We start from the raw sequence: 17,891 nt of genomic DNA on the forward strand, positions 1-17,891 counted from the left end.
TGATTTCTTCCATCGAATGTTGACCCGTTCACTTCTTTCTAACCGTCCTTTTTATTGCTGCCATGTGGATGGTTGTCATCGTTTGATGAGTGAGTTTTCAGTCTCTTCTCCAACCACAGTGGGTCCTATAATTAGAATGATCTACGATTACCCTACAGTATGCCACACGGCTGCATCCTGGCCTTGCATGCACCCCCCGTTTCCCACCAAGGTCTCACATGCATGCGGAGAACATCTGGACCGTGCAAAAGGTGGGCCAAAACATGCAACCACCTGCCACGACAATCATGCAGATCCACTTAAAAAGGGTCCCACCCGAACACTCAGCCAGACCACTGGCTAGTCCACAACCGTTCTTCCGTGAGATTACCTAACTAGTATAGCTCATTGCGGATAGAGCTAAAAGCAGCCGTTGGTCGAACGATCATAACCATCCAGATGGTAACCTATCAAATATATATTAAGTGTAAAATGATCAGCAGCCAAAACTTCAAATTGCAAAATTAAAAGGCTAAAATGGTGGAATCTCAGTGCGGCATGCCCAAAAAAAGGGGGAAAAATAAAAAATGCCATCCAAGCCATAGAGAATTTGGCCCTCCATCGATTTGAAGGATGACCCTTTTGTTGGACCCCTACTGACACAGGGAAATTCCTACCGTTGAAACCTCCTGGGTCAAATTCCTACTGTTGAAACCTTCTGGGTTGACAGTGATGTTTATTCGTATCGTCATTCCTGCTGGGATGAATGAGAACACAAATATTAGCCAGATTGAAAACTTCCGTGGCCCTACCAATATTTCGTCTGTGGTATTTCAATCCTCACGTTTTAGGCCCACTTGTGTATTTGATCTGACTTATTTTTGGCGCAATGTCCTACAATGAGCTCACGGTGGACGGGGTGGATTTCTCACAAACATCATGGTAGGCCCCACCTAGGTTTCCAGTGCATGAACTTCCATGTCCCTTTTAAAGTTGGGGGGATAAAGTCTAAACGAACAATGGCCCCACTTGGACAAAGTGCTAAACGAAAAAGTAGTAAATTGCTGGCATGCCCCCGTGGCTCTTGCTATTATCCATGCAATTCGGTGGCTCTCCATCACATCCATCCGATGAGAAAGAAAAAAATAGCCCCTTTTTTTCTCCATTCTTTATGTAAATTAATACAAGGAATGGAATACACGCAGGCATCTTCATCACAGGAGGGCCCCACGTGCTTCACAAGCTTACAAAACTTCAATAATGCATCCTCAATTGTAAAAAGAGTACAAGCGCAAATCTTCCATCATCATTAGGATGCCGTTTTTTCTATGGACATTATGATTACGACATACCAACTCGTGCCTGTGGCATGTGTGGATTCATCATCTATATTTGACGCATTCACTCAGCTACCGAGCACATGGCATGGGGTCCACCATAGATAAGTAACAACAACCCAGCTCCACACTGAATGGATGGACGGTCATAACTGGCCTGTCGGTGTCCTACCAATGAGCTGTCAACATATAAAATCAATCAACATCGAGTTAACAAATGTCCATTAACCATAAGTTAAGATCATTCAACGGATCTGATTCTGGCGCCATAACCCCCATCTAGAGTAGGTCCATCCACGTCCATGGAACATGCCACAGGATGTAAATGAAAGGAAACAACCTTTGTACAGACCATACACACTTGTGCTTAAAGGTACAGTCAAGATCTACACACCATGACCAGGACTAATGTAAGTTTTGTTCCTAGTAGAAACCTAACAGGAATAGGATTGAGATTAGTTGAGATGTAGAGAGAGTTGTCATCATCAGTCACCTCCAACTTGCCTCTTCCAAGAGTCTTCTACAATCAGCTCATCAACCCCCCAGTCCTCATAACTGCCATATTTCAGTGTTAACACCATCACGCATGCATGCCATAGCAAAAGGGGAAATTAAAAATAATAATAATAATAACGAAGGAAAATCTCACCTTCCATCTGGCAAATAGCGACGGATCGTAAATGGTATCTTGCGCTCCCGAAGCTCTTTCATTGCAATCTAAAATCACAGGGTGATAGATCAAAAAATATGATAACAGTTGTGATTTCCAAAGAACCGTAGTATGTCCAAAAGGCTTTACATATGGCAATGTAGCTGTTTGGACTTTTCAGTAGTGGTTATAGAAAACTGAATTCATTTCACACAAGAAATGCACGTAACAAGAGAAATGCAAGTATAATCACATTCGTAATGTCATAGGCACACTCTTTGGGTGGCATATGTGTGAGAATAAGATTGCTATCAGCTAGGCCCCACCACGCCCAAGCCTAAAAGTAAAGCTTGTCCATGTATTGGGTCGCCACATGGTTTTTTTTTGAAGGGTTTTGCCACATGTAAATGTTAAATGCGACTTCTTGACCCTTATCCATATCCATCCTTTATTTCTGTAAATGAGTGGATTGTCCTGTCTATTAGGCCAGGAAATCCACATGGTTGCCCACCCAATGACAGCCTGGATCTCACGCGTCCCGCAGATGTTGGCACATGTGCCCTCAAGTGCCATTAGCAGTGCTCCATAAGAAATTAACAGTTGTCGTTATTTAAGTCTGAGCTTTTACAAACACAAGTGGAAAATACAATGCTTTTATAAAATAAGTTACCTAAACTATCAACAACCTAGTCATTTATGATAATCATCATCTTAAGGTCCTGTTTGGATGCCACTTAAAAATGAGTTCATTTCATTTTACTTAACAATAATTGTGTATTAGAGATTGCTGATAAAGGATTAAAAGTAATCTTGGTAACCCATAATTTACATAAAATATGATTTCTAATACTGGAATACATAATTACTGTTAACTAAAATGAGATGAACTCATTGTTAATTGGCAACCAAACAGGGCCTCAGTCATTTTAAAGAATGAATACTGGAAATTGGGTCAGGCAGACTTCCATATTTCTAAACATTTGGGGACATTTCATCCAGCCAGACTCTGCAACTAGCTTACCTCCAGCGGATCAGTCTCACCCTCCAACTCAACCATCACTGGGGCATTCATGCTGCACCAAAACAAAGGAGTGCAAGTATAATAAAAGTGTTGCCTTGATTCATTCCAGTTCAGAACAACAAAGATGCCAAGAAGTTTCAAATACCAAACCTGATCTGCAGGGCGCGGGTGCCCAAGATTCTTGCACGCTCATACTTCGTCATGTATTTTGATGTCTTCCGAGGACGTTGTACTGGTTGCTCCTCCTCTTTCTCCTCACCTTCAGTCCCAACAAAAGCATCAGGAGCCTCTTCGTTATTATTTTCTACATCCTCTTCTGCTCCTTCCTGCAACCATCCGAACGGTGGTTAACAATTTCAGTTAGATTCAACAAAAAGTCATAACAGTCCTCCAGAATTTTTGGGAGAAAGTGGAGGTTGCAGGTTTAACCTCAGGCTCAGGTTCTGGCGGCTCATCATCATATCTGTAGCAAAACAGTTCATGTCAAAGAGTTCATATTTGACCCAAAAATAAGATCAGAATGAAAGAACAAGACAGGACAGAAGAAAGGTTGAGAGATTTTGAAGATTATCAATGAAACTGCTCTAACAGTCATCCAGGAAAACTGAATTCTCAAAGGAAGTGCTGCAGGCAGGAAAAGTACAAAATGGAAAGCAAATGAAGTGTGCTATATATGTATCTTGAACTCGCAGCAGCTCAGATGCAAGTCACAACAGCAATCTGGGAGGTGTTCACACAGCATTTTAAAATATGTTTCAAACTTCTAATGCCTTTCCATTTCCACAGAGATTGACTAAACATTTGCATAGATGGTGAGGGGTTTCTCTAGAATATGAATGACCATATAACTTTCTGACCGCATGCCATTTTACAGCTATGTGATTTGCTTCCCTCTTTTCTGTACACCCTAAAACTCTAGCAGGATTGCGAAAAACAAAAAATAAAAATAAATCTGGTTGCTAGATAATATTCCCTCTCATGGTAGTACAATATCTATATTTTTTAATCGTGTTGATGGTCCGTAAGGGCATCACCCTCAATCTCCATGCGGTTAATGTTGAAGCTCAAAGCAAGCCTCCCCATGCTAGTACAAAAATCTTTTTAATTGTGTTGATGGCCCATAAGGGTATCACCCTTAATCTCAAGGTGGGTTAATGCAGATGCTCAGCACAAGCGGTAAACCATGAAATAGAGTAAGAAGTTCAGCAAGGTTGCTATTACAGTTCATGTGTAAAGCTATTTGCAGCAACAACTACAAAATCACTTCAAATAAGAGGGGGATCCTCCACTGGTAGGTTTTTGACAGTATACTCATCAAAGTTAAGCTGGACCCATTAGGGCTTCTAGCAGGTTTGTTTGCCAAACTCTGTGCTTCAAGCTTTGGAGGGATCCATTTGATGAACATGACAGAGCAGATTTTCCATTCCCCTTTATTTTATTTCAACAAATCAATTATCAAATTGAAAGATCAATGTTGACAACTATCTTGGTGAATTGGGCCCTTGTTGAGGGTCAAATATTGCAAATCAGACCCCAGTTATTAACTAGATTTATGAACTTGATACTGTTTAACGCCTTATTTTAATCGTGTTTGTGTTGCAAGGTGGATTTATAAGCGTGGACTGAAAAGGGTACTAAAAGCATGGATTTAACGCTCAGAATTCACCAAGGCAAGGTACGGACTCCATGGGACCAAGATCAATGGAATTACACGCCAGGGATCGCGAAAATCGAAAAAATTGAAGCTCAAGTGGCTCAAAAATCATCTAGAATGCAAGATCATGGGGTTCTCACCATCCGTTTGGCTCGAAACTTCATATATGGTCTGAGGGCCATAAATTAACCGTACACATAAAATTTTAGCCATTGGATTATTGTGAAAGTGGCCCAACGGACAGATCAGCCCCTAAAATCTTGATTTGGGGCCCGCCTGATATCTGGATATACTTAAATTTCATTGTCAATGCCTTAAAGTGGATGGGGAAAAGGATGGACGGAACGGATTTCTCACAAACATCACAGGGGACCCCACATGAGGGTGTGCATGCATACAGTGCACGCACACGCGAGCCGCACTGGACGGTCAACCCGGTCAAAGACGGGCTGACCCGTCTCTCCTTCTCCTTCTCTGTTTCAAACAGCGGACGCACCCGGTCCGCCGGTTTCACGTAGTGGGGCCCACACCTCATCCAAATATTCCATCTGGCCCGTTCATTATGTACAGATGGGGGGTATTAACCACACCTAGGTTCCCTTTTGGTCCTATGCATGCACTCAGGCAATCTCCACCGTCAAACGCCGGATGGACGGCGGAATAGAAGATCATGTGGGCCACACCAAATCCAATTCAAAAACATTCATACCCGAATGGTTTTTCGAGCAGAATTCAATGAGCGGCTTGGATTTGTCAAAATAACACTAAAGTGGGCTCCACCAACGTCACAGGGGAAGCTTCTGCGTCCCTATTTCGCATCCGGCGAGAGTCCATTTTGCAGAAGTTTGTGGGCCCCACCCATGACCTGTCCGACAAATCTGATCTGTTCATCGTGTATACGGCCTCGAATACTACAAAACCTTACTGAAATTTTACTCCCATGCGTGCACATGTGCGCGATTCAGAGGCCACAAACAGGCGGTCCTGCGACATTCAAAATGATTTTTGGCGTGATTTCTTCTCTGGGCCGCGTCAATGGACGTTCAAAACCACCCATTCTTGACTTAAATTTCGTCTTGAATCCAATGGACGGGGTGGACTTCCCCGAAAATACTTCTGTGGGGCCCACCGATCACGACAGCGAAGAGGTGCGAAAGCCGCAAAAATCCGGATTTCCTGGCGGTTGTAGCCCACCATCTTTCATCATATGGTAAATCTGAACCGTCCATCATGTAGAGCACTCAAAAGCTTCCTAAGGGACGGTGTTTCTTTGAAAATTGAACGAGGAAAGTGGTGAGTTTTGAGACACTGAAACTTGGTTGTGAAAAGTTGCACTCCGTTTCCTGCTGCGACTTTGCCACCGACTCCAGCCTTCCAACAACTATCAAAGGAAGTTGTAAACATGAGAGTGAGGGGGGGAGATGATCTAAGGCAACCGTGGAGGCACCTTGTGAGCTTGGACGTGGGAAGAAAGAGAGAGAGAGAGAGGGTGGACAGCCATCAGCGTAGAGTTTCCCTTTTCCTTTTCCTCTTTAATTTCTTTCTTCCTTTTGATGTTTTAAGAGACTTTAGTTGATCATGCCTATGGTTAGCTGAACCTCTTAACTAGGGCTAAGAGGTGAAGCTTGTAGTGTGATTAGGATGGTTGTTTTGCTTTAATTCATGTTTTATGGATTATCTTGGATTTTAGTTTGATTATGAAGGTATACTTTTAGTTTTTAATGGTTTGTTGTGACTTAAATTATAATGTATCTGCGATAGCTTTTAAGTATGTTTTCCATTATTGAGATTGTGAAATTAGTAAGACCCGTTGTTCACCATCGTCCCATGAGCATGGTAGGGTGACGGAACCCTTCCTAACTTTCACAATTCTCTTATGATTGGCCGTGAGATTAATAAATCGATGCTGTTTGCCATCGTCTCCTGGGCATGGTTAAGTGACGGGATCACTTCCAACTCTTCACCAATCTTATCTGTTGATGATTAGATCCATAAGAAGTTCAGAGATCTGACAAATCTCTTCTTACCAGCTAGATAAGATAGGACTCTGATTCCAGCTGTGTCCTTGAATTATGTAAGGTAGCTTCCCAATTGCTACAAGTGGATCCTTGGCACCCTAGCTCTCACCTTTATTTTCATTAGTTTTGAATAAATTTATTTCACAATTATTCATCAAATTACACTCGATTTAGATTTCATCTCATTCTAGTTCTAGCTCTAGTTAGTTTCAAATTACGTACAGGTATCAGTCCCTTGGGATTCGACCTCGGTCTCACCAAGTTTATTACTACATCACAACCCTGCACTTGGGGAGTGAACAAGTTTTTGGCGGGAGATCAGGTTACCAAATCAGTATTTTCTTGGTCTTTAGCAAAAATTGTGAAAATTTTTAAAATTTTCTGGACTTTCTTGTGAATTCGAAGTAATTTTGACAGCTATCTTGGATTTAGAATTACAAGATAAGTGATGTTGGTAATTTATGACTCTTGGATTCAGTTATTGTTAGATTTCATAGTTAAGTTCGAACTGTTAATCCATGATTAGAAAAACATTGATTGAGTCATGATTTCACAAGACACATCTCGCTTGCACATTAAGGTTTCAGTTTGATACTGAATTGTAACTTGGTAGTCACTGAGCATGCAAGGAACCAACCTAGAAAATTTGCCCATCATGATCAATTGAAGAAAAAGAAATACCTAAAAAAAAAAAAAAAAAAAACAGATACCTTTGGAAAGTGTTGGGCGAATAATCTTCACCATAGGTTTGCTCCCTATAAGTGTAGATTTAATTCCTCATGGATGATATGTGAAAAGGGTTGGGTGTACAATCTTTACCATAGGTTTGCTCCCTATAGGTGCGGATTTGATTCTCCTCTCCCTCGATGGAAAAATCAAAAGCTGGAAGAATGAAAAAGAAGAATTGTAAGGTAAGTTCTGGTTTAGGTTTTAAGTGTCCTGAATGCTCTTTTGATTATCAATGTTATCATAGAAATTATCTATTGGATTTCTCAATGATAATAAGCCGAGATTTCATTATACACTCATGGTACTCATTGTTTAGAATTGTTCTAATTAATGCATAAATACTTTAAACTTGATTATGAAATTTATTATTCGCTTGATTCCAGGAGGAAGTAATGCCCAACATTCATGCATCTTAGAATTTTCGTATCTAGATTGCTTTTCAAAAATCACTTGAGTTCATAGAGATTGTCCTGTAATTCTCAACTTATTTTTCGCATACTTTGCTCGGGACTAGCAAAATGCTGGTTGGGGGTTGTGTTGAGGGTCAAATATTGCATATCAGACCCCAGTTATTACCTGGATTTACGAACATGATACTGTTTAACACCCTATTTTAATCGTGTTTGTGTTGCAAGGTGGATTTATAAGCGTGGACTGAAAAGGGTACTAAAAGCATGGATTTAACGCTCAGAATTCACCAAGGCAAGGTATGGACTCCATGGGACCAAGATCAATGGAATTACACGCCAGGGATTGCGAAAATCGAAAAAATTGAAGCTCAAGTGGCTCAAAAATCATCCAGAATGCAAGATCATGGGGTTCCCACCATCTGTTCGGCTCGAAACTTCATACATGGCCTGAGGGCCATAAATTAACCGTACACATAAAATTTTAGCCATTGAATTATTGTGAAAGTGGCCCAACGGACAGATCAGCCCCTAAAATCTTGATTTGGGGCCTGCCTGACATCTGGATATACTTAAATTTCATTGTCAATGCCTTAAGGTGGATGGGGAAAAGGATGGACGGAACAGATTTCTCACAAACATCACAGTGGACCCCACATGAGGGTGTGCATGCATACAGTGCACGCACACGCGAGCCGCACTGGACGATCAGCCCGGTCAAAGACGGGTTGACCCGTCTCTCCTTCTCCTTCTCTGTTTCAAACAGCGGATGCACCCGGTCCGCCGGTTTCACGTAGTGGGGCCCACACCTCATCCAAATATTCCATCTGGCCCGTTCATTATGTACAGATGGGGGGTATTAACCACACCTAAGTTCCCTTTTGGTCCTATGCATGCACTCAGGCAATCTCCACCGTCAAACGCCGGATGGACGGGGGAATAGAAGATCATGTGGGCCACACCAAATCCAATTAAAAAACATTCATACCCGCATGGTTTTTCGAGCAAAATCCAATGAGCGGCTTGGATTTGTCAAAATAACACTAAACTGGGCCCCAACAACGTCACAGCGGAAGCTTCCGCGTCCCTATTTCGCATCCGGCGAGAGTCCATTTTGCGGAAGTTTGTGGGCCCCACCCATGACCTGTCCGACAAATCTAATCTGTTCATCGTGTATACGGCCTCGAATACAACAAAACCTTGCTGAAATTTTACTCCTATGCGTGCACATGTGCGCGATTCAGAGGCCACAAACAGGCGGTCCTGCGACATTCAAAATGATTTTTGGCGTGATTTCTTCTCTGGGCCGCGTCAATGGACGTTCAAAACCACCCATTCTTGACTTAAATTTTGTCTTGAATCCAACGGACGGGGTGGACTTCCCCGAAAATACTTCTGTGGGGCCCACCGATCACGACAGCCAAGAGGTGCGAAAGCCGCAAAAATCCGGATTTCCTGGCGGTTGTAGCCCACCATCTTTCATCATATGGTAAATCTGAACCGTCCATCATGTAGAGCACTCAAAAGCGTCCTAAGGGACGGTGTTTCTTTGAAAATTGAGCGAGGAAAGTGGTGAGTTTTGAGACACTGAAACTTGGTTGCGAAAAGTTGCACTCCGTTTCCTGCTACGACTTTGCCACCGACTCCAGCCTTCCAACAACTATAAAAGGAAGTTGTAAACATGAGAGTGAGGGGGGGAGATGATCTAGGGCAGCCGTGGAGGCACCTTACGAGCTTGGACGTGGGAGGAAAGAGAGAGAGAGAGAGAGGGTGGACGGCCATCAGCGTGGAGTTTCCCTTTTCCTTTCCCTCTTTAATTTCTTTCTTCCTTTTGATGTTTTAAGAGACTTTAGTTGATTATGCCTATGGTTAGCTGAACCTCTTAACTAGGGCTAAGAGGTGAAGCTTGTAGCGTGATTAGGATGGTTGTTTTGCTTTAATTCATGTTTTATGGATTCTCTTGGATTTTAGTTTGATTATGAAGGTATACTTTTAGTTTTTAATGGTTTGTTGTGACTTAAATTACAATAGATCTGCGATAGCTTTAAGTATGTTTTCCATTATTGAGATTGTGAAATTAGTAAGACCCGTTGTTCACCATCGTCCCATGAGCATGGTAGGGTGACGGAACCCTTCCTAACTCTCACAATTCTCTTATGATTAGCCATGAGATTAGTAAATCGATGTTGTTTGCCATCGTCTCCTGGGCATGGTTAAGTGACGGGATCACTTCCAAATCTTCATCAATCTTATCCATTGATGATTAGATCCATAAGAAGTTCAGAGATCTGACAAATCTCTTCTTATCAGCTGGATAAGATAGGACTCTGATTCCAGCTGTGTCCTTGAATTATGTAAGGTAGCTTCCCAATTGCTACAAGTGGATCCTTGGCACCCTAGCTCTCACCTTTATTTTCATTAGTTTTGAATAAATTTATTTCACAATTATTCATCAAATTACACTCGATTTAGATTTCATCTCATTCTAGTTCTAGCTCTAGTTAGTTTCAAATTACGTACAGGTATCAGTCCCTTGGGATTCGACCTTGGTCTCACCGAGTTTATTACTACATCACAACCCTGCACTTGGGGAGTGAACAGCCCTCTACTTATTCTCCATCGTTTCGTCACTCTTAAGAGGTCTTCCAGTTTCTTATGCGATCATGGATAACACATTCCATTTTAGTGTTTCATTAAAAAGGTTAGCAGATCTGATACAGACAGTTACATGAGCAATAACAACATTAGGTGGGAAAAATACCATGCCCATCACTAGAGTATCAAGTACTGTCTCACCATAGCTCGTGGACTGTTGAAGGTATAATTATCTAGATCTAAAATATAAGTGACTTTGAAAAGAAAAAAAGAAGTCATTCTCCATTTACAATATGTCAACTTTCTCGTTTGTTCTCCATACCATTGAAAATTTCTTTTAAAAGTATTGGCAGTCAAGCATAAAGTTTTTGAACATAAATTTATCCATTAAGGTTAGGTCTCATCCCTTAAGTTTCACTTCAAAGATTCACTTGTCGATTTTTATCAAAATTCTCTTCTTTCATGGAACGTTTATCCGTCGGTTCACATTCCATTTATTCCCTCACCACTATCTGGCATCATAACATTAGCACTCTTGCCAGCCATAGTCCGTACCACGATCTAAGTTCTTTGTCATTGCATGGTTCCCAAGTCCTTTTCATTGCATAGTTCCTAAGTAGATGGTTCAAGGGGAAAGATAATATTCTTCTCTTACCTTTGTTACTGAGTTTAAAACTGTTGAAGGGGTAAAGCATATAGTATTGTTTTGGCTAGCTAGACAGGTTGTTTTCTGGGTTTGGAGTGGTTTCTTTCAGTGGTTTGGGGCTTGTGCTACATAGTGTATGGACCAATCAAGGGTTTGGGAAATCATGCAGATGGATTGTTTTTTTAAGAGTAGCCCTTTCCATTTCATTAGTTGGGTGGTTAACTGATGATGCATTCAAAGGGGAAAAACCAAGGTGCTTATAGGTAATAGTTGGTCCTGTACCTTCCCCATCTACCATAGTTGTGTCTAGTAGGGTTTCTTTATTGGGGAAACTGGTGACGCTATTGTGTACCTTGCTGTATTGGGGGTGAGGAAGTCTAAGTATGGATGATTAGGATCAAGAGCTGTATATTTCTTCCGCTGTTACTCTCACTTGAATGTTCACCCGCTTCCTTGCCCACCACCGATAGATGTCCACTACATCAACTTGCTCTCCCATTGTCTCACTCTCTTTTTATAGATACAAATCGTTTTAGGCAAAAGACTCTCTTCATAAATACAAACATCCATCACTTTCTGCAGTTTAAAATCTAGTGATGCCGACTTTGGCCAGTGCACTATAGTTGATGTTATGACGATAGATGGCAGTGAGAAAGACAAGTGGAATATAATAAAGGATCCCGTGATGAAAAAAGAGGAGCCCAATTAAAATTGGCAAGTGAATTCTCAAAGATAACTTATGGGATGAGCCTAACCTTGATAGATAAATTCATATTTTAAAAAATATGCTTGACTGCTGATACCCCTAGAAGAAAATTCCAATGGTACATTTAACCTCAAATACCTCAGGGTATGTAGAACAAAATGGGAGGTTGAGATCCTAGATAATTTTCTGGGCATTTCTAATAATATCAAGGGTTATTCCTATTTTGCCGTTTCTAATTTCCGGAGTTATAGCCCCAATTAGTAAAGGACCAAGGAAGCTTTCTAGTTATGAATTAAGTATAGAAACCCATGGGGATGCTTGGTTACAATTCTGAATCTGTTATTATATTTGCTCTAGTTTTTGTTGTTTTTATTTATTTATTATGTTGAAATGGTCTTTCTTTATCCATGGCCAATGAGTTTCGATGTATTGGGTGCATCTGTATTTATAGAAGCTTTAGTTTTCTTGCTTGTCCCAATTGTTGGTTTGGTTTATAAATGACGAAAACAAGTATTGGAATGGTCTTAGCTCGTGAATATTCATACAATCAAAATAAAAAAGATAGAAAAGATTACACTGAGATGGTTATGAATTCTATTGAGTTGCCGTTACTTGACCAAGCAACCCAAAATTCAGTTATTTCAACCATATCGAACGATCTTTTGAATTGGCCAAGACTCTCCCTAGTGTATGGCCGCAAGATATCAAGGGCTAAAAGGAATTCTTCAATGCTATCAAAATTATCAGAGTTTTAATAGATATTGGAAGCTTACAGCAAGTTTTTAAGAACAGTTCCTCTCTCCATGCCATCTTAGGAAAAAGGTACGATCGGATGACTCTACGGAGGCAGGGCAGGAGAGGTCCTACCTGAAACGTTCTTAATATTGATTTTAGGAAAAAAATGACGGAAAACAGCATTCCACCAATCGTAGTTCCCATTTCCCAGATGTACAGAAAACGGACAAATATGCGTTCCGCTTGAAATTTACGGTACATCCAAAAACAAGCCCTAAACGACAAGCTCAGGTTAGAAAAATAAAAAGGGCCTTCAAAGACACAGAAGCATTCTCCGTGAATTGTGAAACGCAAAAGGAAAACCAAAATCTAGTCATCCGTCGTTTCAATTTTCAGCGAGGAAATAGCACAAACACTACACAGACAGAGATATCAAAGGGTGAAAAGGATCGAGAGAGAGTAAGACGTACGCCCCGATGTCGTCGTTGTAGTCTTCGTCAGCCATTGATGAAAATCTAAATCTCTCTGCGTTTGTTCTTGCGCTCAAACCCTAACCCCTGCAGTGGGGAGGGAAGTCATTTATGCCTGCTGTTTAGGTGGGAAGCGGATTGCATGTGTTCCACACACCACCAACGTCCGTGGTGTGTTGACGTCACCTAGTTCTGTGGGCCCACCATGATGTATGTGTTATATCTACACTGTCCATCCACTTTTTGATATCCTTTAAGGGAATGAGCCGAAAAATTAGGAATAAATGAAAGTTCCATTGGACCACACCATGGAAAGTAGTCCGGATTGAACGCCTACCATTGAAAACTTCTGGGGCCACATAAGTTTTGGGTTTTGGATCAAGTTGACATGTGTGTTTTCCCTTCATCCAGGTCTGTGTAACCTTATTAACAGGTTGGATGGCGTGTAAACATCACGATGGATCCCAGAAGGTTTCAAACGTTAGCCTCATCATCTCTATTGCTTTATGCAGTGTGGTTCACTTGAGCTTTAAATATGCTTTATTTTTGGGCCTATGTCCTGAAATGATCTCGTAAAATGGGTGGACAGTGTGGATATAATTCGTACATCATTGTGGGATTACAAAATTAAGCGACATCAACACACCACCAAGGCCGGTGGGTGGTGTGCAGCACACCACGCAATCCGCTACAGTCTTGGAGCTGCGCCTAGACCCAACTTGCCTGTAATAAGAAACTGTGTAGGGTCCACCGTGATGTTTGTGTTATATCCCGTCTGTCCATTGGTTTCGCCTTCTCATTTTAGGGTAGATTGGATGGGATTTAAAGGTAATGATGGTGTTGTCAGTGGATTGTCTTAAGATCCATGGGATTGGGATCGGATTACTGACTCTGTTTGGCACGCAAGGCCAATCCCAGGATTTGACTTTCAATCCCTTCCAATACCATCCAAACCCTTCCAATCCGACCGGCCAAACGGGCCCTAAGCGACATCAACACACCACCAAGGCCGGTGGGTGGTGTGCAGCACACCACGCAATCCGCTACAGTCTTGGAGCTGCGCCTAGACCCAACTTGCCTGTAATCAGAAACTTGCCTGTAATCAGAAACTGTGTAGGGTCCACCGTGATGTTTGTGTTATATCCCTTCTGTCCATTGGTCTCGCCTTCTCATTTTAGGGTACAAACCCAAACATGAGGGCAATCCAAACTCAAGTGGGCCACACCATAGAAAACAGTTAGGATTGAAGTCTCAACACTGAAATATCCATGGGCCACAATCATTTTGAATCAGGCCGATATTTCTCTTTTCCTTTTGTCCAGGTGGGAATCACCTCGTGAACGGGTTAAATGGTATATCAAAGTCACGCTGGGCCAAGAAGGTTTCAACTGTGAGCATTTCTGTCTCCACCTTTCCTAGTGGTCCTGATGTAGAGCGGTCCAAATACTTCCATATCAAAGATGGATTGGAAAAAGCCCTTTTAGAGGCTATCAGAGACAGAAGTCATCGAGACCATCGTAACCTTAAAACAAGCATACGTCATAAACCGGAACGAGTTACTCCATGTGTTATATATGATTTTGAGGATGACGATCTACTTTAGCCAACCAACCCGCTATGCCGGGTAGCCGACGCCAAATTTTCAAGGTTCTATCATGACAGTCAAATTCCACTTTTACTGTAAATAGTAAGTTTTATTCATCCGTTGGGCTTTGGGAGTTGTGCCAACATTAACAGTGTTAAGAAAAATTAGAAGCACATAGGACACTTACTATAACAGGCCGGGTCTAACTATGTTAAGGCCCAAGCTCAGCCAATGTTTTAACATATGTCAAAGCTGGGACTGGGCCTACAACAGGCCAAAATTATCCAGCCCAAGTCCACCCAAATCATCAAACCCAACTTGAAACCTAGATACAAAGACTCGATAGGTAGGCATGTGATCGGTACCCGACTCCATAGGTTTGGGTCCCAAAATACGAGACCAGGACCTGAAAGGACTGGGATCTCACAAGACCTGAACTCGATCAGCCCAGGTACAAGCAGTCTTCGTACAGGTTGACAGCCCTAGTGCTAGTTTGATACAGAGTTTTAAATGAACTATACCAAGGTGGGCCAACTCAAATGACCATCGGGATGAAACAGACCCGGATGTCCCTTTGACTGCACCCACCGGCCTCGCTTCTACTTCCACGCCAAGCCCTCGACACATGCGACCCGATGAACTACACCATACCAAACGACTGTAGTCTAATGGTGAACGTATGGGCCATTGGAAGAGACCAGCCCGCGTATTTGGAAAGACCCGCTGACATTTTCGCTGGAGCAGTTTATGGAGACTAGTGTGGATTAGAAGGGGAACCATTTCCAAGTTCACACATTTTTGCACTCAAAGGAGAATTTACCTTGGCTTTCTGTGTTGTTTTGATGTTTTAAATCAATTCAGAAACATGGTCTGTCGATGCCATTGAGCACTGTTCGATGCCATTGAGCACTGTTCGATGCCATTGAAGAAACTCGGAATTTCCTCACGATGCCATCGAACAACTGCTCAATTCCATTGAAGAAACTCGGAATTTCCTCAATTGGTTGTTGGACTATATGGATACCTGTTCAATACCATCGAGACTCATCAAAGTGTGTAATTGAGAAAATCTGATTTTTCATGTTTTATCTCTAAACTGTTATGGTGTTAGTTTGATGTCATCGACGGTTTGTCGATGATATCGAGAGCCATCAAAGGTCCCATCGAATGTATACGCAGACTTTGCGTATATGTGAGATTTGTTTCAATTTCGATTATGATTCTTCTTAAGGTTATATATAGGGGTGTAATCGGGATTGGATTGTATTCAAGAACTTTTTAAATTCATTCATAGGATTTCAAGGGTGTAGTTTTGGGTGATTCGAGGTTTGTTCGAATCGGGTAATCTCTATACTCTTGTAATTTTCTGCTTTCATAGTGATTATCTATCGCTTTTCCCATGAAGGTTTTTTTACATTAAAATCGGTGCGTTTCCATTATGCTTGCTTGGTGCGATTGGCTTACTTCACTTGATTTAACTCTGTGTGCTTCCGCGGTCCCCCAACATTTTGTTAGTGCCAACTCATGTTTTCCAGCTAATTCTCACTTCTTTCATTCAAAGATTCAACTGGTCGCTTCCGCATGAAATTCAGCCTGATGATCCTGAACATGGATGAGAAGTTCGGCTCAGCGCATGAAAGAAAACACTGTTAGTGTACGTGCTGAAATCAGTGGTTTAGATTGCTATCGAGTGCATTTATTTGAATAATCTATTGCATTTTGTATGATAACATGTGCCAACTTGTCAGTTTCTCATTATGTGACTGCTGTCATGCTAGATGCCTCACCCGGACCATGTCGGAGCTGGCTAGAAATCCCAAAGTGATGAGAAGAGTCTGCGATGAATTGCAAATGGTCGTCGGTGGTGAGAAAGCAATGAAAGAGTCCCATCTCAATCACCTAAACTATCTCCATGCATCCATTAAGGAGTCCCTTCGACTACACCCACCAATCCCACTTCTACTCCCACGCCAAGCCCTCGAAACATGTGACATGATGAATTACACCATCCCAAAGGACAGTAGAGTGATGGTGAACATATGGGCCATTGGAAGAGACCCTGGAATTTGGAAAGACTCACTGACATTTTCGCCAGAGTGGTTTCTGGAGACTAGTGTGGATTACAAAGGGAATCATTTCGAGTTCACACCGTTTGCTGCTGGAAGGAGAATCTGCCCTGGTTTACCGTTGGCTACCCTTATGGTTCAGCTTATTCTCGCTTCTTTCATCCACACATTCGACTGGTCACTTCCACATGGAATGCAGCCTGATGATCTGAACATGGATGAGAAGTTCGCCCTAACACTCGAGAGAAAACATCTGCTACTGCTCGTCCCCAAATCAGTGGTTAAGATTGCTATCAAATGCATTTATTTGAATAATCCAGTTGTATTTTGTATGAGAACATGTGCAACCTTTTCTGTTTCCTATTCTGTTCGGCTGTCATAGTAGGACTAGCCCGTTGGGCTTTTGGGCCTAATTATTTTCAGGCGAGACTGTCCTCATCTTTATATCCAACTATTAGGCACATGCCTTTAAATAAAAAACTGCTTTGGTCTATCAATATATAATAATAATAAAACAGTTGCTTTTAAATTATTTCTCTAGCCAGTCTCACATATGTTCTGACCAAAAAATATTTCTATTTACAAATTATCTCCCTCTTTCAACTACAGTAAGCTTTACCGTATATTAGAGTCATTTAAAAAGCACACGAAACTATGCGGGCCCATGATTCTTCTGACAAATAAGACCCGTCGACCATTTTAGGCATCTCATGGCCGCCCCAAAAGTCAGGCTGATTCAATCCACAGGTTAGCCTTTAGTAGTTGGCTCTTTCTTGAGTTGTGGCCCACTAGAGCCCTATATTCAGCTCATCCTTTGATAACCCAATTAAAATTAACTCATCAAACTTGTAAATGAGGTGGATTTCTCTCAAACATCACAGTGGCCTCACCATCACGGAAGCCATCTCCATTACATTCTGACACGAGCCAGAGACGTGATGGCGAGTCACTTCGTTATTATGCAACTGTTGAATCTAGGTGGGTCCACTTCCATCAAAATCAAGGTTGATCCAATCATATGTGGAACCCAAAAACGTCTGATAATGGCCTTTAGCGGTCCACTCTTTCTTGGCCAGTGGCCCACTTGAGCGCTAGATCTGGCTATCTTTCGGTTCCCCAGGCAAAATTACTCAAACAGTTTTACTATTCATAGATTGTATGTCCTGGGCAATTCCAAAATCCATTGACCCACAAACAGTTTTACAAAATAAGGTTATTTTATTGTTAAAATTTAAGTTTCATGTCAAATCTTTTTCAATTTTATTATTTTTATGGTATTTTAGAGTTTAAAGAG

At 41.7% G+C, this 17,891-nt stretch overlaps 2 protein-coding genes across 2 annotated transcripts; one reads left to right on the forward strand and one right to left on the reverse strand.

The window, feature by feature from the left end:
- Window positions 1–1,521: 1,521 nt before the first annotated feature.
- Window positions 1,522–13,082, reverse strand: LOC131232865 (DNA-directed RNA polymerases II, IV and V subunit 6A-like). The gene is made up of 6 exons (XM_058229371.1): window positions 12,947–13,082; window positions 3,416–3,449; window positions 3,137–3,312; window positions 2,987–3,038; window positions 1,966–2,033; window positions 1,522–1,871 (listed from the first exon to the last, which is right to left on the reverse strand). Exons 1-6 carry the CDS (start codon window positions 12,979–12,981, stop codon window positions 1,802–1,804), a joined length of 435 nt encoding a protein of 144 aa, XP_058085354.1. The 5' UTR covers window positions 12,982–13,082; the 3' UTR covers window positions 1,522–1,801.
- A 3,243-nt stretch (window positions 13,083–16,325) lies between these two features.
- Window positions 16,326–16,979, forward strand: LOC131232292 ((S)-N-methylcoclaurine 3'-hydroxylase isozyme 1-like). The gene has a single exon (XM_058228531.1). The coding sequence runs from the start codon at window positions 16,326–16,328 to the stop codon at window positions 16,977–16,979; it is 654 nt and encodes a 217-aa protein (XP_058084514.1).
- Window positions 16,980–17,891: the final 912 nt, after the last annotated feature.

Source organism: Magnolia sinica, chromosome 18 (assembly GCF_029962835.1).
Source record: "Magnolia sinica isolate HGM2019 chromosome 18, MsV1, whole genome shotgun sequence".
NCBI classification, from domain to species: Eukaryota; Viridiplantae; Streptophyta; class Magnoliopsida; order Magnoliales; family Magnoliaceae; genus Magnolia; species Magnolia sinica.

Coding starts and splice junctions, on each gene's coding strand:
- LOC131232292 (XM_058228531.1), top strand. CDS start 16,326: ATGTCGGAGCTGGCTAGAAATCCCAAAGTGATGAGAAGAGTCTGCGAT.
- LOC131232865 (XM_058229371.1), bottom strand. CDS start 12,981: ATGGCTGACGAAGACTACAACGACGACATCGGGGC. Junction 3,313..3,415: donor CGCCAGAACCTGAGCCTGAG/GTTAAACCTGCA, acceptor GGATGGTTGCAG/GAAGGAGCAGAAGAGGATGT. Junction 2,034..2,986: donor GTGAGACTGATCCGCTGGAG/GTAAGCTAGTTG, acceptor CTGTGATTTTAG/ATTGCAATGAAAGAGCTTCG.